At 47.8% G+C, this 23,552-nt stretch overlaps 1 protein-coding gene and 1 long non-coding RNA gene across 2 annotated transcripts in view; one reads left to right on the top strand and one right to left on the bottom strand.

Annotated features, from left to right (window-relative positions):
- Positions 1-23,552, bottom strand: part of LOC309552212 — a 603,675-nt gene that overhangs the window by 252,121 nt on the left and 328,002 nt on the right. The window lies entirely within an intron of this gene.
- MAP2K5 (mitogen-activated protein kinase kinase 5) overlaps positions 1-23,552 on the top strand; it is a 308,258-nt gene that overhangs the window by 69,615 nt on the left and 215,091 nt on the right. Inside the window, exons 6-7 of the mRNA XM_082253022.1 lie at positions 9,744-9,811; positions 17,122-17,170. Of these exons, the coding sequence (XP_082109148.1) occupies positions 9,744-9,811; positions 17,122-17,170 (117 nt within the window). The remainder of the gene's footprint in view (positions 1-9,743; positions 9,812-17,121; positions 17,171-23,552) is intronic.

The raw sequence follows: 23,552 nt of genomic DNA, 5'->3' as shown, positions 1-23,552 counted from the left end.
CTGCAGACATGATACAAGAGATGGTCAGAGACTGCAGACATGGCGCAGGCGATGGTCAGAGACTGTACACATGATACAAGAGATGGTCAGAGACTGCAGACATGATACAGGAGATGGTCAGAGAATTCGGTATACGCTGCAGGAGACTGTTGGGGACTGGAGACCTTACACGAAGCTGCAATAAGGAAACACAGATTAGTATATAGGGGCCCCAAAAGCTGCACAGAAAGATCGAGGGGCTGCAGGTTAGACATCAGGGGCGTAGAACCTTATGGTGGTCATACAAGTAACAATCTGAATGAATTATTATTCACAGAATTGGATAATATCATTTGATCTATGAATTATTGTAAAAAAATGTGTCATCAATCAATTTCCAGCAAAATTGATTGATTTATTTGAAATGATTCTGACTGGCCCAGAAAAATCTGATTGTAGAAAATTCGATAATTTAATATGATCCTCAAACTGATACAATCCTCCCTTTTTTTTAAATCACTTTAATACCAGACACTTTTACCCCCTTCCTGCCCAGGCTAGTTTTCAGATTTCAGCGCTGTCACACTTTGAATGACAATTGCATGCAACACTGTACCCAAATTACATTTTTATCATTTTTTTTTTTTTTAACCCGCTAGAGCTTTCTTTTGGTGGTATTTTATCACCACTGGGTTTTTTTTTTGCTATACAAGTAACAAAGGAGTCAGTACACTACAGTATCGTTTACCGCATGCGATAGTGTGGTCACATGGCTCGTTTTCATAAAGTATTGCATAAATTAAGTCCAATTCATGAAAAAAAAAAAAATGATGCAATTATTTAGCGCAAAAAAAAAAATGCAGATTAAATATTGCGATATAGCGATAGCGATATTTACCACTAGGGTTTTGCTGGCGATATCATATGCGGCATTTGTCAAAAAACAGCTTGTGAGGGTCTAGGGAGCGAGCGCGCGCCCCCGGAGGCGCGCTCCCGCGCGGTCACGGACCCCCCCGCGCGTGTGACCAGCGGACCCGATGTCCGCCGGTCACTCGGCGATCGGCGGGGGAGAGGGAGAATGTCAGGCAGCTTGTGTAAACAAGCTGCCTGTCATTCTCCTCGCTGTAAAGACACTGATAAAACGGATCTAGTATGTAGATCCGTTGATCAGTGTCCTTACAGCTCAAGCCACAGCCAATCACAGTAGAAAGCACGCCCCTAGGGATACACACAGCCCCTCCCTCCCAAATAAAGTTAACCCCTTCACAACCAGTGTATTTTTACAGTAACAGTGCATATGTATAGCACTGATTACTGTAGAAATGTCACTGGTAACCCCAAAAGTGTCACAAATGTCAGTCAAGGGTCCGATCTGTCCGCCCCAATGTCGCAGTACCGCAAAAAAAATCGCAGATCGCCGCCATTACGCGTTAAAAAAAACAACAACAAAAATCTTTCCCTTTGTTAGTAAACGCGATAACTTTTGCGCAAACCAATCAAAATACGCTTTTTGCGATTTTTTTTTTTTACCAAACATAGGTAGCATAAAACAAATTGGCCGAAAATTTTAAAAAATTTAGATTTTTACTTTTTTTTTGGGGGGGAATTTCATATAAAAAAATGTGAAAAATATTGTTATTTTTGCAAAATTGACGCTCTTTTTTTGTTTATAGCGCATGATCAAAAAATCGCACAGGTGATCAAATACAACCAAAAGAAAGCTCTGTTTGTGGGAAAAAAAGGACGTCAAATTCGTTTAGGTACAGCGTCGCACGACCGCGCAATTGTCCGTTAAAGTCACGCAGTGCTGAATCGCAAAATACCCCCTGGTCAGGAAGGGGGTAAAATCTTCCGGGGCTTAAGTGGTTAACAACGGATGATTCATCAGCTGTCAGTGGGTTCCTCACATATTGGTGAAAATTTATGATTTTTTTTTTTTATTCAGTATTTTTTAGTAAAAAATATTGTTTTTGTTTTTTTCAAAACTGTTGGTCTTTTTTCGTTTATAGTGCAAAAGATTAAAAAAAAACACTGGTTATCAAATACCACCAGAAATATGTAGCAGAATACATATTGGCCTAAATTTATGAAGATTTTTTTTTTTTATTAGATATGTTTTATAGCAAATAGTAAAAAATATTGTTTTTGCTGTTTTCAAAATTGTTCGTCTTTTTTCCTTTATAGTGCAGAAGAATAATAAAAAAAAAAAAAAAAAAAACCACTGGTGAACAAATACCACCAAAAGAAAGCTCTATTTGTGGGTAAAAAAAAAATAATATAAATTTCATTTATGTACAGCGTTGCTTGATCACACAATTGTCAGGTAAAACAAAGCAGCGCAAAAAAGCAAAAAATGGCCTGGTCATGAAGGGGGGTGAATCTTCCGGAAGGTAAGTGGTTAATCAAGCTCCAGGCACACTGTAAAGTACAACAGCAGCAGTGGCCTAAGAAATAATCCACTTGGCACAGCTCATAATTCAATATCTTTAGCTCTTGTTCATTAATAATTAACATTAAAATCATATAATCCATATACAGCTATTAGTAGGTACAAACAGTTGTATTTATATATTCATTATTTTTTTGGTGTTGCTTTCCCAGGTAGGAGGAGACGTGTATGTAATGATTTGGATACTTTTTTTTCTATATTAACTTCATGTAATATTCATCAAATATTATTTTTATGCTTAACGTGTTACTAAACCCACAACGGTAAAATCAGTCTATCAATGCAGTAAAAGCATGCTTGTTATACTCACTGTGGAACCTAAGGGGTTAATCCTTCACATTCTGTAAAAAGGCTGTTTGATCCTGTCTTCTCTGATACTCCCCTTCTTCCACTGACTCCAAAACATATCTGGATAGTACAGAGCCTTAGGAGTGAAGCTGCACATGCTCAGTTTGGTGTGTATTGCTAGAGAGGTTTTTTTTTTTTTTCTTTGGGAATGTGCATGTGATCAGTACAGGGCCAATCAGCACTGTCCAGGCAGAGGGCCAGGGGTCCTGCAGCCTCATAGGACAGCTCAGTGCAGTATGAAAACTCCTCCTACAAGCTTCACCAGGAACAGATAGAAATCACAAGACTGCTTTATACTGCTGATGAGAAAAGGGATTAAGCTGTTTAGATTTACTAAAATAACGGAATTTTTGTAAAATCTTACCGTAAAATTCCTTTCTCTGAGTCCTCCGACAGTCGCCGCCCCTTCCCAAATCTTCACCAATGGGTATTGACCTTTGCTCCGCAGGAGTAGCTAGGCAACAAGAATTGTTAATACAAAAGCTTTTAGCATAGACACACCCCTAGGGGCTGTCCCCTCAGTCAATACCTCCCTGCACCAGCATTCCCAACTCAGTTTGGTAGCATAGCAGTAAGAGTACACAAAAACCCCAAAAGAGGGGCGGGGGGCGGCGACTGTCGGAGGACTCAGAGAAAGGAATTTTACGGTAAGATTTTACAAAAATTCAGTTTTCTCTTACGTCCTCTGACAGTCGCCGGCCCTTCCCAAATCTTCACCATTGGGACGTCCCAAAGCAGTGTAGACATGAGGCGTGGGAGACGCAACCGTAGAAAGGCAACGCAGTACCCACATCAGAGAAAGGAACCTTACCACAGTAAGCGAACCAACTGGGCAACAGGAAAACATGCTCAACAGGAGCAACAACCCAGGAAAACAAGTAACCCAGGGGTAAAACACCCCAATAACCAAGGGCCCACAAAAACAAGGGTCCCTAAGAAACTGCCACACTGAGAACTTTACGGCCAAAGGAGGCATCGACCGATGCCTGAACATCCACCTTATAGAATCTTGAGAAGGTGTGAACGGACGACCAGGTCGCCGCCTTACACACCTGGGCCACAGAAGCCTGATGACGGTAAGCCCAAGACGTACTCAAAGATCTGGTAGAGTGCGCCTTCACAGGGAAAGGAGGAACCTTCCCCTTCAAGGCATAGGCTTGCTCAATGGTCTGTCTGATCCATTTGGCGATGGTCGCAGCCGACGCCACCATGCCATTCTGAGGTCCCTCAGGAAGGACAAAGAGGGAATCTGACTTGCGAAAAGATTTAGTGGACGACAGGTAAACCCTGATCGCCCGGACAACATCCAATGAAAGCAAGGCAACCTCCTTTGGATGCTTAGGCTTCGCGCAGAGCGAAGGCAAGACAATGTCTTCGTTAAGGTGAAACTCTGAGATCCTTTTCGGAAGAAAGGATGGGTTAGGTCGCAAGACCACCTTATCCTTGTGAATCACCAGGTAGGGAGAGCTGCAGGACAAAGCCGCCAGCTCCGACACCCTGCGAGCCGAAGTGATCGCCACCAAAAAGGCAACCTTCTTGGACAACAGAGACAACGAGATTTCCCTGATCTTTTCAAAAGGAGCCTGTTGTAACACGGACAGAACCAAGTTCAAGTCCCATGGAGGCAAAGGTTCCCTCCTAGGAGGGGCCAAATGTCGCACCCCCTGAACAAAGGTGCTAACCAATGAATTAGACGCCACAGGGCGTTGAAAGAGAACGGCCAGCGCAGAAATCTGACTCTTAATCGTGGCCAACGCCAAACGCTGGTCCACTCCAGTTTGGAGGAAAGCCAACACTCTCGACACCGAGTATGAGCGAGGGGAATACCCCCTGGACTCACACCAGGCAAAGTAAGCTTTCCAAGTACGGTAGTAAATTTTTCCCGAAGAGGCTTTTCTAGCCTTGATCAAAGTGGGAATGACCTCAGGGGAGAGACCCCTATCCTTCAGGACCTGGCTTTCAACAGTCAGGCCGTTAAAGCCAGCGACTGTAAAGCAGGATGGAATATCGGCCCTTGAGACAGAAGGTCTTCCCGAAGCGGCAGGCGCCACGGAGCGTCGACTGCCAGATTTACGAGGTCTGCGTACCAAGACCGGCGAGGCCAGTCCGGTGCCACCAGAATCACCGCATGCTGTTCCGAGGCCAATCTGCCTCTTTCGGGGGAAAGGCATACATCAGACGATACTGATGCCAGGGCGCCACCAACGCGTCCGAAGCGTCCGCCCGAGGATCGCGCGTTCTTGCCACGAACCTTTCCACCTTGTTGTTTAGACGAGACGCGAACAGGTCCACATCTGGAGAACCCCACCTCGCGCACAACATCTGAAAGACATCCGGGTGAAGGGACCATTCCCCCTGGTCCAGGGTCTGGCGGCTCAGATAGTCCGCCTGCCAGTTCTCCACCCCCGGAATGTGAACTGCCGTTATCGCCGGGACGTGCGTCTCGGCCCAAGACAGAATGTCGCCCACTTCTCGAGCCGCTCGGGCACTCCTGGTGCCCCCTTGACTCTTGCCCCTGTAACCCCTTTTATCAGAGTATCCAAAGCCTCGCCAAAAAGGCGAGATCCCGCGTAGGGAAAATCCGCCAGCGTCTTGCGAGAAGATTGGTCGACCGACCAATTTTTCAACCATATCAGACGACGGTTCAATATCGCCACGCTGGACAGGCGCGCAGCCAAGGGAGCCAAATTCAAGTCCGCATCACACAAGTACATGACTCCTTGATGGATTTGATCCACCATAGCCAACGTGGTAGGCAGAGCCGAATCAGCCACCAGGGTGCGCCTGAGCATCTTCGTCCAATCTGCAACAGCCTGTGCCGCCATAATGGAAGCAAAAATAGGCTTCAGCATAGAACCAGCAACCATATAGGCATGACGGGCAAGAGACTCCATTCTCCTGTCCGTAGGGTCCCAGAAAACCGGGGTATCCTCAGAAGGAACCGCAGTAGCCTTGTTCAAAATGGCCACCGCGTGATCCACCTGAGGCGCCACACACCAACGCTCGTCGGTGGAGGGCGCAAACGGATAAAGCAGTTTAAACTTACTTGGCACAGTAAAGGGCTTCTTTAAATTGCGCCACTGCTCATTAACAGTATGATGAAATTCCGCAGGGCAGGGAAAAACCTGCGCTGATTTTCGAGTTCTCTGCGTTCCAAAAGAGGACACCCTAGCAGGAGGAGTAGGCTCATCCTCTAGGTGCAAGGTATCCTTAATGGAGGCAATCAGCTCATTCATGAGTGCAAGCTCTTCAGGCGAGCCAGGGGGAGAAACATCAACCCCCTCCACCTCTGCCTCCCCCTCGGACCCCATAAGGTCCAAAGATGAGCAGGACCCCGAGAAGGGTACGCCAGCCACAGCAGCCACATCGCCCTCTGAATCAGAGGAAATGGATAACCTGGCCCTTTTTGCGGATCGATCAGCCATCAGCATCTGCACCTGAGAAACCAAGGACGCCACCACCGCGGCCAGATCAGCCCCCCTCGGTGGGGTGCAGCAGCCCCCTGGTCCCCCACCAGGGCGGGGGGAAACTTGCTATCCTGAGAATCCATGCCCCAGCAATGAAAAGGAAAAAAGGTACTGGCCCTTTAACACCACGGCGAGCGCAGCCCACCGTACACTACTGTATGCACCGATCCCGCAGGGATAGAGGACACTGAGCAAGGAATGACAGGACAAAGAAGGTAAAAACCTGGAGAGAGCACAACAGGCTGCTGCCACCGATCGCTGTTCCCAGAGAAAGAGGAAGTGATGCAATAGCTGGCTGACTGATATAGCCTATGAGGCTCCGCAAACATGGCCGCTCGGCTGAGGGATGAGGCTACAGGAAAATGGCGCCGACATGTGCTCGAACGAGCGCGGCCCGCCAAAATGGCAGCGAATGGCGCCAAAACACGGCGCTGTACAGGGACAGGGCCGGCCACATCATATAAGCAAAAAAATGGCGGATCGCCGCAGCGGCCGCCGCACAACACATGTCTGTACCTGAATCTGCACCCAGAGCATAACTCACAGCAGAGCAGGATGGCCCCCCCTCGCAGCCCACAGGCAATGCAGCCATACAGGGATCTGACAGGGAGCCCGCACTTACACAGACATGGGGGGTACCACACAGCCACAGACTGACACCCACACAGAAGGTGCTTACCGTACCAGATGGCGTGGGGAACCGCCTCCAGCGACAAACCGCTATCAAGGCAGACAGGGAGTGCCGCAGCCAGGACGCTTGTAGACCGCAGCCATAGACTGCAGCATGGCGTCCAGTGAGGTAGCCACCTCACAGGCAGCATCCCTGCAGCGAACAGGGATGGATCGTTCAATGTGCCAGGGCAAACCTAAGCTGAACGCTCGATGGCAGGCTGGGGATCCATCTGGCACTCAGCCCTGAGATCCAGGGCGGCCAGTCCGAGACCCAGCTCCGCAGGAACATCTTCATCCGAAGAATCCTAAACTAAAGCTGACAAAATAACAGCTAGTAAAGAAAAGAAAAATACTTGAAATAAAATCAAAAGGGTAGAAGGCTGAGACTAAAGCCCCAGCACAGGAAAGCCAGCTACTCCTAAGCTAGGCAAGATCAAACTGAGTTGGGAATGCTGGTGCAGGAATGTATTGACTGAGGGGACAGCCCCTAGGGGTGTGTCTATGCTAAAAGCTTTTGTATTAACAATTCTTGTTGCCTAGCTACTCCTGCGGAGCAAAGGTCAATACCCATTGGTGAAGATTTGGGAAGGGGCGGCGACTGTCGGAGGACGTAAGAGAAAACTGTATTTCCATGTTCTGTGTACGGTGGGAGACCAGATATCCCACTGACATCGGATATAGTGAATGCAGGCTCCTGGGGAGACTGGATACAGGCTCCCCAGGACTCTACATTCACTATATCTGATCTCCCCAGGAGCCTGCATTCACTATATCTGGTCTCCCCAGGAGCCTGCATTCACTATATCTGGTCTCCTCAGGAGCCTGCATTCACTATATCTGGTCTCCTCAGGAGCCTGCATTCACTATATCTGTTCTCCCCAGGAGCCTGCATTCACTATATCTGGTCTCCCCAGGACTCTGCATTCACTATATCTGGTCTCCTCAGGAGCCTGAATTCACTATAGCTGGTCTCCCCAGGAGCCTGCATTCACTATATCTGGTCTCCCTAGGAGCCTGCATTCACTATAGCTGGTCTCCCCAGGAGCCTGCATTCACTATATCTGGTCTCCCTAGGAGCCTGCAGTCACTATATCTGGTCTCCCTAGGAGCCTGCAGTCACTATATCTGGCCTCCCCAGTAGCCTGCAGTCACTATATCTGATCTCCCCAGGATCCTGCATTCCTTTTATCTGGTCTCCTCCGGACTCTGCATTTCTTTTATCTGGTCTCCTCAGGACTCTGCATTCCTTTTATCTGGTCTCCCCAGGACTCTGCAGTCACTATATCTCGTCTCCCCAGGAGCCTGCATTCACTATATCTGCTCTCCCCAGGAGCCTTCATTCACTATATCTGCTCTCCCCAGGAGCCTGCAGTCACTATATCTGCTCTCCCCAGGAGCCTGCAGTCACTATATCTGATCTCCCCAGGATCCTGCATTCCTTTTATCTGGTCTCCCCAGGACTCTGCAGTCACTATATCTGCTCTCCACAGGAGCCTGCATTTACTATATCTGATCTCCCCAGGATCCTGCAGTCACTATATCTGCTCTCCCCAGGAGCCTGCATTCACTATATCTGGTCTCCCCAGGAGCCTGCAGTCACTATATCTGCTCTCCCAGAAGCCTGCAAGCACTATAACTGCTCTCCCCAGGAGCCTGCATTCCCTTTATCTGGTCTCCCACAGTACACAGAACATGAAAATGCAATTATTTTATTAACTATAAACAGCTAAATACCTTTTCTCATCAGCAGTATATAGCAGTCTTGTGACTTCTATCAGTGTCTGGTTAAAGCTTGTAGGAGGAGCTTTCATTCTCTGACTGTCCTATGAGCCTGCAGGACCCCTGAAGAGCTACTAAACTAGTACATGGATTGCAGGAAAAAACTTACCAGGAAAGGTTAAAGGACCTTAACATGTATAGCTTGGAAGAAAGAAGAGACAGAGGGGATATGATAGAAACTTTTAAATACATAAAGGGAATCAACTCGGTAAAGAAGGAGAGCATATTTAAAAGAAGAAAAACTACCACAAGAGGACACAGTTTTAAATTAGAGGGGCAAAGGTTTAAAAGTAATATGAGGAAGTATTACTTTACTGAGAGAGTAGTGGATGCATGGAATAACCTTCCTGCAGAAGTGGTAGCTGCAAATACAGTGAAGGAGTTTAAGCATGCATGGGATAGGCATAAGGCTATCCTTCATATAAGATAGGGCCAGGGACTATTCATAGGATTCAGATATATTGGGCAGACTAGATGGGCCAAATGGTTCTTATCTGCCGACACATTCTATGTTTCTATGTTTCTGAAACTCTGTCTGGACAGTGCTGATTGGCCCTGTGCTGATCACATGCACTCTCCCAAGAAAAAAAAAAACAACACTCCAGTAATACACACCAAACGGAGCATGTGCAGAGTGACTCCAAAGGCTCTGTTCAATCAGGAGATGGATCAGGGACAGCAAAGAAAGGGGAGGATCAGAGAGATGAGCGGATCAAATGGCTTTTTTTTTTACACAATGCAGAGGATTGTCCCCATACGTTCCACAGTGAGTATAACAAGAATGCTTTACTCCTGTATATAGAGACTGATTTTACTGTTGTGGGTTTAGTAACACTTTAAGCTACCAACATGTCTTTGGAGAGTGGGAGGAAACCGGAGTACCCGGAGGAAACCCACGCAGACACAAGGAGAACATGCATACTCCAGGCAGGAACCGATAACCCCAGTGCTGCTAGGTTGAAGTGCTAACCACTTTGTGACTGTGCTTATTATTGACCCTTTACATGCCACTAACATCCATTTTTCCTGTTCTTCTCCTTTGGCGGTAGGTGAATACCAGAGCTGGATCATCAAATAACTGCAACACCTCCATATCAGACAGTATGCCCAGCAATAGGTAAGAATATGTACATTTTTGTGGGCGTTTTATGAAAAATTGAATGTGCCAAATCTGGTGCAGCTTTGCATAGTAACCAATGGGCTTCCAGGATTTATTGTCAAAGCTTAAAGTGATTTTAAACTTTTTTCTTTTTTTTTTTAATAACAAACATGTTATACTTCTCTCCTCTGTGTAATGGTTTTACACAGAGCTGCCCCGATCCTCTTCTTTTGGGGTCCCTCGTCAGTGCTCCATTCCCCTCCTCTTCTTCTGGGGTCCCCTATCAGTGCTTTAGGCCCCTTCTCTTCTTCTGGGGTCCCCCGGCAGTGCTCCAGGCCCCTCCTCTTCTTCCTGGGTCCCCCATCAGTGCTCCAGGCCCCTCCTCTTCTTCCTGGGTCCCCCGTCAGTGCTCCAGGCCCCTCCTCTTCTTCTGGGGTCCCCCGGCAGTGCTCCAGGCCCCTCCTCTTCTTCCTGGGTCCCCCGTCAGTGCTCCAGGCCCCTCCTCTTCTTCCTGGGTCCCCCGTCAGTGCTCCAGGCCCCTCCTCTTCTTCTGGGGTCCCCCGGCAGTGCTCTAGTCCCCTCCTTTTCGTCTGGGGGTCCAACCGCCAGTGCTCTAGGCCCCTCCTCTTCTTCTGGGGTCCCCGCCAGTGCTCTAGGCCCCTCCTCTTCTTCTGGGGTCCCCCGCCAGTGCTCTAGGTCCTTCATCTTCTTCTGGGGATCCAAGCGCCAGTGCTCTAGGCCCCTCCTCTTTTTCTGGAGTCCCCCGTCAGTGCTCTAGGCCCCTCCTCTTCTTCTGGGGTCCCCCGCCAGTGCTCTAGGCCCCTCCTCTTCTTCTGGGGATCCAAGCGCCAGTGCTCCAGGCCCCTCCTCTTCTTCTTGGGTCCCCCGCCAGTGCTCCAGGCCTCTCCTATTCTTCTGGGGTCCCCCGCCAGTGCTCTAGGCCCCTCCTCTTATTCTGGGATCCCCCACCAGTGCTTTAGGCCCCTCCTCTTCTTCTGGGGTACCCCGCCATTGTGCTCTAGGCCCCTCCTCTTCTTCTGGGGTCCCCCGGCAGTGCTCTAGGTCCCTCTTCTTCTTCTGGGGTCCCCCGGCAGTGCTCTAGGCCCCTCCTCTTCTTCTGGGGTCCCCCGCTAGTGCTCTAGGCCCCTCCTATTCCTCTGGGGTCCCCCGGCAGTGCTCTAGGCCCCTCCTCTTCTTCTGGGGTTCCCTGGCAGAGCTCTAGGCCCCTCCTCTTCTTCTGGGGTCCCCCGGCAGTGCAGTGTATTGTCGCTCTTTTTTTGTTTATAGCGCAAAAAATAAAAATCGCACAGGTGATCAAATACCACCAAAAGAAAGCTGTGTTTGTGGGGAAAAAAGAACATCAATTTTATTTGGGTACAGTGTCGCAGGACCGCGCAATTGTCCGTTAAAGTAAAGCAGTGCCGAATCGCAAAATATGGCCTGGTCATTAAGGGGGCAAATCCTTCCTGTCCAGAAGTGGTTAGTTGAACAAGCTGAAGCTAGAAGCTGATTGGTTCCCATGCACAGCTGCACCAGATTCTGAGTGCTCCAGTTTTAGTAAATCTCCCCTTATGAGTCAGGTGTCCCTATTACAGTTCCCCCCCCCCCCCGCCCGGGGCTGTTTTGTGAAAAGAGAAGTGAGAATTCTGTGTGTGATTCGCATTCTGCCAGCTATTTAATGGATAAGGAAATGGTATTAACATGGATTGCTAATAAGGTAACCAAAGCGTGACTTACTACATGAATACACGGATGTATTAAGCGTTGCTCAGGGCTGCGGATTATTACAAATGTTGAGCTTTCAGACAACCTGAATTCTCTTCCACACCTGGCTGCTCCAGCTGCACCATTGTCCTTTAGGGCCCTATTCACACATAAAGGGTAACTCCACTTTCATGGGGGAAAAAAAAAGCAAATAATAAAAAAAAAAAAAAGATATAGCGTATACAATTGTGACACAAAACATATTGTAATTGAATGTTATTAACCACTTAAGCCCCGGAAGATTTTACCCCCTTCCTGACCAGGGGATTTTTTTTTTTTTTTTACTGAGGGGGATGGGCTTGTGGAATCAACACAAGGACCTGTGATCCTAAATAGAAGGATCACAGGCGCTCTGTGTTCATTCCAGAGAGAACAACAGTCTGCTGTGTTTACAACAGCAGATCGTCGTTTTCTCTCAATGGAGAGCGAATGTGGGTGCCCGGCGGCAATCGCGGCCGCTAGCCCTGTGCATCGAAGTCCCCCGCTGCCTAATGGGGGCCCCCAGGAGTGCTCCCGCGAACTGTCGTACAGGTAGGGCGGTTCGCGCAGCCAAGCTAACCCGCTGCAGTATATCTGCGGTGGGCGATCGGCAAGTAGTTAAAGAGGAAGTAAACCCTCCTCTGCAAGTTGTACCTATAGGTGATCCTATATTAACCTTCCTAGCGGTATTCCCGAGTGTGACTCGGGGTTAGATTTTAGAGCCAAAAGGGGTAACCCCGAGTCACACTCGGGGTAGCGCTAAGAAGATCGCTGGATGCTGGAAGAGGTTTTACTTACCTTTTCTCCGGGATCCAGCGAAGAATGCGGGCGGTATGCGGCGGCGGAGCTTCCTCCTGATCATCTGCGAGCCCCGACTTCCGTCTCCGGTGACGTGACGTCCGCCGGGGTGTGGAACCGGCGGCAAATTCGAATGTAAAACACACCAAACACACTGATACTATTCAAAATAAAAAAAAAATCACATTACATTGCCCCCCAGTGCCCTTTCCTGCAGTTTTACTGTACTTTTTATGTAAATATATGTGTGTGTATATATATATATATATATATATATATATATGTGTGTGTGTGTATATATAATATGGGTATATGTGTGTGTGTGTGTATATATATATATATATATATATACACAGTGGGTACGGAAAGTATTCAGACCCCCTTAAATTTTTCACTCTTTGTTATATTGCAGCCATTTGCTAAAATCATTTAAGTTCATTCTTCTTCCTCATGAATGTACACATAGCACCCCATACTGACAGAAAAACACAGAATTGTTGACATTGTTGCAGATTTATTAAAAAAGAAAAACTGAAATATCACATGGTCCTAAGTATTCAGACCCTTTGCTGTGACACTCATATATTTAACTCAGGTGCTTTCCATTTCTTCTGATCATCCTTGAGATGGTTCTACACCTTCATTTGAGTCCAGCTGTGTTTGATTATACTGATTGGACTTGATTAGGAAAGCCACACACCTGTCTATATAAGACCTTCCAGATCACAATGCATGTCAGAGCAAATGAGAATCATGAGGTCAAAGGAACTGCCTGAAGAGCTCAGAGACAGAATTGTGACAAGGCACAGATCTGGCCAAGGTTACAAAAAGATTTCTGCTGCACTTAAGGTTCCTAAGAGCACAGTGGCCTCCATAATCCTCAAATGGAAGACATTTGGGACGACCAGAACCCTTCCTAGAGCTGGCTGTCCGGCCAAACTGAGCTATCGGGGGAGAAGAGCCTTGGTGAGAGAGGTAAAGAAGAACCCAAAGATCACTGTGGCTGAGCTCCAGAGATGCAGTCAGGAGATGGGAGAAAGTTGTAGAAAGTCAACCATCACTGCAGCCCTCCACCAGTCGGGACTTTATGGCAGAGTGGCCCGACGGAAGCCTCTCCTCAGTGTAAGACACATGAAAGCCCGCATGGAGTTTGCTAAAAAACACCTGAAGGACTCCAAGATGGTGAGAAATAAGATTCTCTGGTCTGATGAGACCAAAATAGAACTTTTTGGCCTTAATTCTAAGTGGTATGTGTGGAGAAAACCAGGCACTGCTCATCACCTGTCCAATACAGTCCCAACAGTGAAGCATGGTGGTGGCAGCATCATGCTGTGGGGGGTGTTTTTCAGCTGCAGGGACAGGACGACTGGTTGCAATTGAGGGAAAGATGAATGCGGCCAAGTACAGGGATATCCTGGACAAAAACCTTCTCCAGAGTGCTCTGGACCTCAGACTGGGCCGAAGGTTTACCTTCCAACAAGACAATGACCCTAAGCACACAGCTAAAATAACGAAGGAGTGGCTTCACAACAACTCCGTGACTGTTCTTGAATGGCCCAGCCAGAGCCCTGACTTAAACCCAATTGAGCATCTCTGGAGAGACCTAAAAATGGCTGTCCACCAACGTTTACCATCCAACCTGACAGAACTGGAGAGGATCTGCAAGGAGGAATGGCAGAGGATCCCCAAATCCAGGTGTGAAAGACTTGTTGCATCTTTCCCAAAAAGACTCCTGGCTGTATTAGATCAAAAGGGGGCTTCTACCAAATACTGAGCAAAGGGTCTGAATACTTAGGACCATGTGATATTTCAGTTTTTCTTTTTTAATAAATCTGCAACAATGTCAACAATTCTGTGTTTTTCTGTCAGTATGGGGTGCTATGTGTACATTCATGAGGAAGAAGAATGAACTTAAAGGATTTTAGCAAATGGCTGCAATATAACAAAGAGTGAAAAATTTAAGGGGGTCTGAATACTTTCCGTACCCACTGTGTATATATATATATATATATATATATATATATATATATATACATACATACTTCTTGTGAATGAGCAGCCCAAACCAACTGTGTGTGTGTGTGTATATATATATATATATATATATATATATATATATATATATATATATATATATACATGTATGTATATATATATATATATATATATATATATATATATATATATATATAAATGTATACAGTTGGTTTGGGCTGCTCATTCACAAGAATTACATGCAAAATAATGGTACCGCTTTCAGCACCTAAAATCCAAAAGAATCATACCGCCAGGGAGGTTAAGACTTACCTATAGGTACTGTAAATATCTCCTAAACGTGCACTGTTTAGGAGATATTTACCTTACATGCAGCCAGTGACGCCACTGGCGCATGCGCTCTGAAGGAATGGCCGCTGGTGCCGTTCCTTCAGAGCCCCGTGCCGTGACCGTCGGCTCCCGTGCCTGTGCGCGGGAGTGACGTCACCGCGGCTCTGGCCGGATGCCGTAATCCCGGAAGATGGGCGACTGAACATGTCACCCATCATAGAGGTAAGCAGGCGGCACGGCGGAGGCTCGTTCTAAGTATTGTATGCGATGCATACTAGCTCATTATGGGTTTCTCTTTCAGGTTGAAAAAAAAAAAAAAATTTCGGTTTACAACTTCTTTAATAAATTAAATCGCCATTTAAAAACTGCATTTTGGATTTACTCGGGTTATCTTTGTGTAATATTAAAATGTGTTTGATCTGAATCATTTAAAGCGGAGTTCCGGGCACAGAAATTATTTTTCAATAAACATACCCCAGGGACAGTCAGGGCTAGTACATTCCACAATGGATAGCCTCTGATCTGTCCCGGTTCGCACTTACCTGTTAGAAGAAATACTTACTTATAAAATTTCTTCCACAGCGTTTCCATCTCTCTTGTGGGCAGCTGAAGCCGGCGCGATCCTCTTCTGCGTCTTCTTCCGCGTCTTCTTCTCCCAGAATGCGCCTGCACCGGCCCCTCTCGTCACTTCCGGTGCGGCGCCGCATTCCTCCACAGCTTCTGGGCATGCCCAGAAGCTGTTTAGCAGGGGAATGCAGCGTCGCCCGGAAGTGACGAGCGGGGCCGGTGCCGTCGCATTGATTCCTGGGAGCGATGACGTTCAGCTCCCAGGAATCATCGCAAGCCAGGAAGTGACGGCGGAGCCGCGGCACAGAGGGAGGAAGTGAAGACTAGGTGAGTATATTCAATCTTCAGTCCCGGTTCACACTTGTGCGTGTGCGGGGTTCGCATGCAATATCGGAGTGCACTGCTCCGACATTACATGCGATCAGCTGTGCGGTGCGAGTTTAGCCATACAGTTTGTATGGCTAAATTCGCACCGCAGCCGCACCAAACACGCACAGGGACCCTTTTTTCTAGCCGCATCAGGATCGGATCGCACAGTGGTTCACACTTGTGCGATCCGATCCTGTGCGAGCTGCACGATCGCACTGCGATATGCGATCAAACTGGGGGTGTTGTTAAGATTACATTGACACCCCCAGCGTATCGCATATGGCAGTGTGAACTGCCGGGGGTGCGTGTGCGATGCGGGAACAGGCTGCGGATTCGCAGCCTTCCCGCATCGCATATATGTGAACCGAGCCTTAATTACAAGGTGAGTTTAAAAAAAAAAAAAAAAACCTAACTATCCAATTCCTTTCCAGGTAAAGGGGAACAAGCGGACGGGCACAAAAAAAAAATATCGATTTTGTGCCCGGAACTCCGCTTTAAGTGTGACATATTAGCAAACAAATAAAAAATCATGAAGGGAGCAAATGCTTTTTTTTTTTTTTTTTGTTTTTTAACAGCAAAATATATATAAAAATATATTTAAAATAAAATAAATAATATAAAATAATTTTTTACAGCACTGTAATGGCGCTTTTCCACTGCATGGAACCGTACCGGTTCGGCACCCTTTTGTGCTTTTCCACTGCTGGTACCACATGGTATAGGGTCGGAACGGTTCGGTACGGTACGGTATAGGTTTGCTTTTCCACTGCATGGAACCGAACGGTACGGTACGGCTCTGAAAAAACAGTACCTACTCGATTGTGGTTCCAACAGGTACCAAAACTGGTACCATATCCCACAATCCTTTGCATGCAGTCACTTCTAGCCACTGATTGGTCAGAGAATCCCACCCACCCCGTTGTTATCCCACCCACTTAACTTTAGTACTGCTTTAGTGGAAAAGCAAACCTATACCGTACCGTACCGACCCGTTCCGACCCTATACCATGCGGTACCAGCAGTGGAAAAGCAAACCGGGCCAAGCAGGGCCGAGTAGAGCCGAGCCGGTACTAGCCGGTACTAGCCGGTACTTGCAGTGGAAAAGTGCCATAAATATCATTCAGTTTGCATTTGCCTCTACTTTAACAGGAATGCAAACTGCTTCCATAAAATGATATACATCTTCTAGATTGTAAGCTCTAGCGAACAGGGCCCTCTGGTTCCTCCTGTATTGAATTGTACTGTAACTGTATTGTCTTCCCCCACACTGTAAAGCGCTGCCTAAACTGTTGGCGCTATATAAATCCTGTATAATAATAAAAATAATAATACATTGGATACACCTCATACATATAAGTTGTACATAAAAGAGCAGATGCAGAGAGAGAATATTCCAGCACATAGTACCTCCCAGGAGGAGGCTGTATGCATCTCTTCAGCTACTGCTTGTGTGTTACAAATACAGAAACTGTGGTGAATTGGTCTATTTTTTCAACTTGTGATATTCCTTTTTTTTTATTTCACAGTTTAAAGACCTCCTCTGCAGAGCTGAAAAAGATTTTAGCCAATGGACAGGTAAGCTTTGCCCTGAAAGGGAGATTTTTAGCTTTTTGTATTATTTTTTTTGATTTTTAATATGCAAAGAAATTCAGAAACAAATTGTGTAAATGCTTTGAAGGATAAATGAAGGTCGCTGCGTCTCCCCAGCACATCTAACGTGGGTTGCAGAGGCACTTTGGTTGCTGCACATACATGGTGTAGACAGACTTTCTATGAAGTACACCAATTGTAGCTCCTCCTGGTACAAGCAACGTTTTTAAGAATTCTCAATAATTGAGCATCGGGTTGGAGGAGAATAGCAGAGGACGGCTTCCAGTGGGGTTCGGTTGGCTTCTGGACACAATGGGGTTGATTAAAAGCAGTAATAAACAAAAAAGTAAACATTTATTATATTGCAGCTTACCAAACCTTAGGTATGATGGCTGCATGAGTTTTCTTTTTTCTTTTTAGGCTTTCTTTTCTTTTTTTTTACCTTACCAGGTGTTCCAGTCAATAAGTCTGTTGCTGTTCAAAAGAACAAGCTCTCCCCCAGATGTATCAGTTTACAGCGCCGCCCCCTATTGTGTTCTCATGGCACGTGGGAGCCAGTGGTGTATTTAGGATTTGTGCTGCCCTAGGCCTGACTAAACTCGTGCACCTCCTAATTTAAATATGACCCGCCCATTACTGCCAAGGCTACTACCCTTCCTGTTTAAGACCCCCCTGCCATCTGCAAACCCCACCACTTCCTCTTTAGGCTTCACCAGTGCAGCGGCTGGTGCGGATGGACCCTAAGCTGTGTTGAGAGGCTTTTGCTTGCTTCAAGTAGGTTTTCCATACCTACGCAAGTCTATTGGACGCTTTTGGGGGCGCCAGACTAATTTGCCTCATAGGCCCTGCCACCCGACCCAGTCCGGCCTATAAGAATGGCGCTACACTAAAAGCCGGGAGGATGCTGTATTTTTCATGTTGGGGTGTTTTTTTTTTTTGTCACCCCCCCCCTGCAAAGTGCTGCCCTAGGCCTGGGCCTTGTTGGCCTAGGCCAAGATACAGCGTTGGTGGGAGCCACCCCTATTGTGATCTCCTGGCAGGGGGGGGGGGGGAGCTGTCCCTATTGTGTTCTCCCAGCAGGGGGGAGCCATCCCTATTGTGCTCTCCCAGCAGGGGGAGCTGCCCCTATTGTGTTCTCCCAGCAGGGGGGGGGGCACCCCTATTGTGTTCTCCCGGCAGGGGGGGGACTGTCCCTTTGTTTCCTCCCAGCAGGGGGGAGCCACCCCTATTGTGTTCTCCCAGCAGGGGGGGGGGGCAGCCCTATTGTGCTCTCCCAGCAGGGGGGGGCACCCCTATTGTGTTCTCCCGGCAGGGGGGGGGACTGTCCCTTTGTTTCCTCCCAGCAGGGGGGAGTCACCCCTATTGTGTTCTCCCGGCAGGGGGGGAGCCACCCCTATTGTGTTCTCTCGGCAGAGGAGAACCACCCCTATTGTGTTTTCCTGGCAAGGAGGAGCCCCCCTATCGTATTCTCCTGTCGGGGGAGGGGGGGAGCCACCCACCCCTATTGTGCTCTCCTGGCGGGGGAGGGGGGGTTAGCCACTCCTGCTGTGTTCTCCCAGCAGGCGGGAGCCACCCCTATTATGTTCTCTCAGCAGGGGGGGAGAGCTGTACCTATTGTGTTCTCCCAGTGGGGAAGGGGGCAAGAGCTAAAAACTGAGGCCTAAAAAAAAAAAAAAATATAATGCAGCCACCACATCGAATGATTGGTGAGCGGCAATATATGACATTTTTGGTTTTGGGTTTAATACCGATTTAAATACAGACTGTTCATCTTGCAAGGTGAGTGCTCGCTTGGTAAATAAAAGCAAGCAAAGCCCTTTTTTTTTTTTTTTTTATAATTCCCCGTGCAGATGATTGGGTGTTCATAATTCCCCGTGCAGATGATTGGGTGTTCAAAGTCAACCCAGCTTCATCTTTTTTACTAAGCAAAGGGTTCATTCACTTTCAAAGTGAAAATACACCTTTCTAAGTGAAAAGTGTGTACTCCTTTAGTAAATAGATCAAGTGAAAGTGTGTGTGTGTGTGTGTGTGTGTGTGGGGGGGGGTTTACTATTATTATTATTTTCCTAAATATTATTTCTCTAGCGCTCATTGACAGACGTAGTCCTCGGTGATGCACCACCTTCGGGTTATGTTGCCTCCACAGGAGCAGGACTAGACAGGAAATTAAAAAGCTCTGGCCACACCCTAGGGGCAGTCCCAGAGGGTATATCCTCTCTCTCTCTGCCTCAGCAAATCAGTTATTTTCTGTCTAGTTAGGAGTAAGGACCTAGATACCTTGCTGGGATCTTAGGTCCTGGCAAGATTTTTTTCTTAAAGGATTTTTTAGACAGCTTTTTTTCTCCAGTGTTCCTGTGAGATCTTCAAGCAAGAAAGCTGAACTGGGCGACGGGCTGGATGTTGAGATCCGGTGGTCACCCCAGTTCAGCCTACGAGCGCGTGCAGGCCATAGCTCCGCGCTGGGTCGGCCGCGACAAAGTCCCATTAAAGGACTGACCCCGCGAGTTAAACGTCTCGCTGAAACGCCAAAGACCATGAGTCACGGCGTCCGTATCGGTCGACAGCCCTCCCGCCCCGGTGGAGAGGGGTACTGTCAGGAGTTGGTGCCCGCCTGGTTCCGGTATGGTGAGTAGTATGTTCCCCCTTTTCCCCTGACGGTTCTTGTGGTGAACGCGGGCCCCTCTCTGTATGGTAAGATAGAGTCCCTCTCTATCCGATAAATGTCACAGATCCTCCTACTTTGAGTGTGATTTTATGTGCAAAAAGCCAGGAGGCTTGGTTTGGGAGCTAACAATCTAATTGTATACATGTTAAAAGATTATAATCTGTGGCATTCTGGGAATCTTACGGTGATAAGAATAAGCTACCTACCAGTCAGAAGCCACGGACATGTAGACTGCCTTCCTAATCAGATCTCCAGCTATTAGCAGGCCTCCCGAATGGCCATGCGGTCCGCCAGGGCCGGTACCGCCAACCACGCCAAATCCCCATGCAGAGAGAGTGTTGTGTGCCCTGCAGCACACCGCTATTCAGTACAGGCCGCCGCCATTTTTTTTGCTGGATTGCACGAGCCGCCATTTTGGCGTAGCCTCGTGTCTCCAGCATGGGGGCGGCCATGTTTGAGGTGATCCAAACACCTCGTGGAGCTAGGGGAGGCGCCGGAAGGCGTGCAGAGGGGCGGAGCCGCCTCCTTTCTTCCTGGGCAGCCAGCCAAAAGACTTCCTGTTTGTCAAGACAGCGCTGTAACCTGTTGCAGTTAAACTCTGAGCATCAAGTGGTGAGCCTGGGGGTCTCTCTCTCTCTCTCTCTCGATCGATAGGGATCCCTAGCAGGTAACACTTAGGGGCTTTTGTGGCGCTGGGGGTCTGAAAAAAAAAAAAAAAAAAAAAGTTTTTTATTTTTGAATTATATTATCCAGGAAGTGACTGGAATTATCATGGACCCTGCCACACATATTCCCCCACCTGTTTCCCTCGAGGGGGCCACGGGACCCGCCGGTGCACAGAGTGTAGAGTCATTTACAGCAATTTTGGAGTCTATGGTGGCTCGGGTGGAGGCGGCCTGTCAGGGACGGGGGTCAAGGAAGCGACCCCCGCCTACCCCTATACTATCTGACACCTCTGACTCAGATTCAGAGATGGTCACTGCAGTTGCAGGTTCCTCTGCAAGGGCTGTTATCCCAGGTAAAGCCCCCTCAGACAGTGAGGAGGACGCTTCTTCTCCTGCTATAATTCAGGAAGAAGCATTGGTGGACGCACTAGTTGTGGCAGTGCAGGAAACCTTAAAACTTGAGGCTTTACCGGCAGAGGCAACTGAAACAGAGATTCCTTTTGGTACTAATAAGCCCATCAAAACGGTGAAGGTTTTTCCTGTACCTAAATGTTTCGGTAATCAGATTAAAGGAGAATGGGAGCATTCTAAACGTACCTTTACTATTTCCAAGCGTATTGCTAGACGCTATCCGTTTGAGGAATCCATCATTAAGAAATGGACGGTACCACCAGTGGTGGATCCACCTATTTCCAGGCTGAATAAAGCCACGGTTATCCCAGTGGAGGACACTTCGTCCTTTAAGGATCCGGTGGATCGAAAGATGGAAGCAGAGTCCCGCACCATCTTCTCTCTGATAGGGTCAGCATTTAGACCAGTAATTGTTATTGGTCTAGTTTCCCAGACACTTACGGAATGGGCGAAAATGGTACGCCAAGACCTTAGGGGAAAAGATATTCCCCAGGAGACATCTGATTTGATGGAACAGATTATACAAGGGCTACAGTTTATCTGTGACGCAGCCTTGGACACTACTCCCTTATTAGGGCATGCATCTATATCTATGTCAGCGGTGATCCTCAGACGTGTGCTGTGGTTAAAATGCTGGTCAGCTGACCTAGGTTCCAAAAAGACCTTGACTAATCTCCCTTTTCAGGGGAATCGTCTATTTGGGGCCAACCTAGATGAAATCATTAAGGATGCCACTGGGGGCAAGAGCACTTTTTTGCCACAGGCTGCTAAAGCTAAGGGACCTCGCAACAAGCGAGGACCTTTCTGTACCGCCCATAAAGGGCGCCCGGCTGGTACTAGCGGGAAAGGCAAGACTCCTCCAGGAGGGTTCAAGAAGGGCTGGTCGGACAAGCAGAGGACCAACCCAGCCAAACCCGAAGCAAAGGAGTACACAGCCTGAAGGTGCGCCCCCACCCGGTTTCAGGGTGGGGGGACGTTTTCACCGGTATTCAGGACATTAGATCGAGCTTCAACCACTACTACCGGTGCGATTCTTCCCTTCCAACATTTAAGTACTACAGGGAGCGGTAGTCACCGTTCCCTGAATAGATCTTTTCCTTTACCTTTTCCTAAGATTAGTCCCTATACCTCACAGGAATCGGATCTGGTTGACCAGATAGGCCAAGTAGCCTCTAGTCGGGTGACTTCGGTCCCTGAGGTTCAACCAGAAAAGATCACCCTTCCTGATAACAATCAGGTATCTGATAAATGTGTGGGAACAGAAAACGACCAGACTTTCTCGGATGGTCGGGGCCAGATACCTCTAGGGACGCCTGGTTCAGATTCTATCAGCGCCAGTGGTCCTAGAAATTCTAGGCTGGCCTCCTCAAGCCGGCCTGGCCGACTTGGACATGCTAGTCGCAGACGTTCCGTGGGAACTTCGTCTCAGGGAGTGTCTGTGGTCTCAAGGACCAATTTACCATCATGCTTTACAGTCGCTGGGTTTAATGGCCTGGCCATTGAGACCCAAGTACTGAAGGACAGAGGTTTGTCTACTTCAGTCATTCCTACCCTTATTAAAGCAAGGAAAGCGACTTCCAGCAAGGTCTATTATCACACATGGAAGACTTATATTGCGTGGTGTGAATCTTTAGGATTTCCTCCACGTACCTATTCGGTGACTCGAATATTGGCCTTTTTGCAACAAGGGGTTGAGCAGAAGCTAGCCTTGAGCACCATCAAGGGTCAAGTTTCAGCATTAGCAATCTTCTTTCAGAAACCTTTAGCTACCAAGTCCTTGGTGCGGAATTTCATCCAGGGGGTGCGGCACCTGGCTCCTCCAGTCCGCGCGCCCTTACCGCCCTGGGATCTTAATTTGGTTTTGTCGGTTCTACAGAAACCTCCCTTTGAAAACATCAGGGAGATTCCCTTGCTTACTTTATCCCAGAAGGTGGCCTTCTTGGTGGCTATTACTTCTGCTCGCAGGGTGTCAGAACTGGCTGCATTATCATGCCAGTCCCCATACCTAGTGATTCATAGGGATAAGGTAGTACTTCATCCTAAGCCATCTTTTCTTCCTAAGGTGGTTTCAGATTTTCATCTGAATGAAGATATTGTACTACCTTCCTTGTGTCCTCAGCCCAAGCATCATCGGGAACATGCGTTGCATTCCTTAGATGTGGTTCGGGCAATCAGGGTATACCTGAAAGCTACGGAATCATTCCGTAAGACGGATTCACTTTTTGTGATCACGGATGGCCCCAGAAAGGGTTTGCCTGCATCTGCCGCGACCATTGCCAAATGGATTAGACAAACGGTGGTACAGGCTTATTCTATTAAGGGTCAGAGTCCTCCGTTCCCTGTTAGGGCGCACTCCACTCGAGCGCTCAGTACTTCCTGGGCCTTTCGCCATCAGGCGTCAGTGGTCCAGGTATGTAAGGCGGCCACCTGGTCGTCGGTACATACCTTTACAAAATTCTATAAAATTGATGTGATGGCATCGGCGGATGCCTCATTTGGCCGCAAGGTTTTGCAGGCCGCAATTTGAGGAGACCGGTGGTCTACCTCGAGGGTTTTTTTCTGTTTGAAAAAAAAAAAAAAAAAATTTTTTCTCTTTTTTGTTGAGTCTCATCATTAAGGATGAGCA

This window comes from Pelophylax lessonae (assembly GCF_965119305.1).
Source record: "Pelophylax lessonae genome assembly, chromosome: 4".
Taxonomy (NCBI): domain Eukaryota; kingdom Metazoa; phylum Chordata; class Amphibia; order Anura; family Ranidae; genus Pelophylax; species Pelophylax lessonae.
Note: the sequence above shows the minus strand (reverse complement) of the source record. Positions and strands in the feature narration are given on the sequence as shown.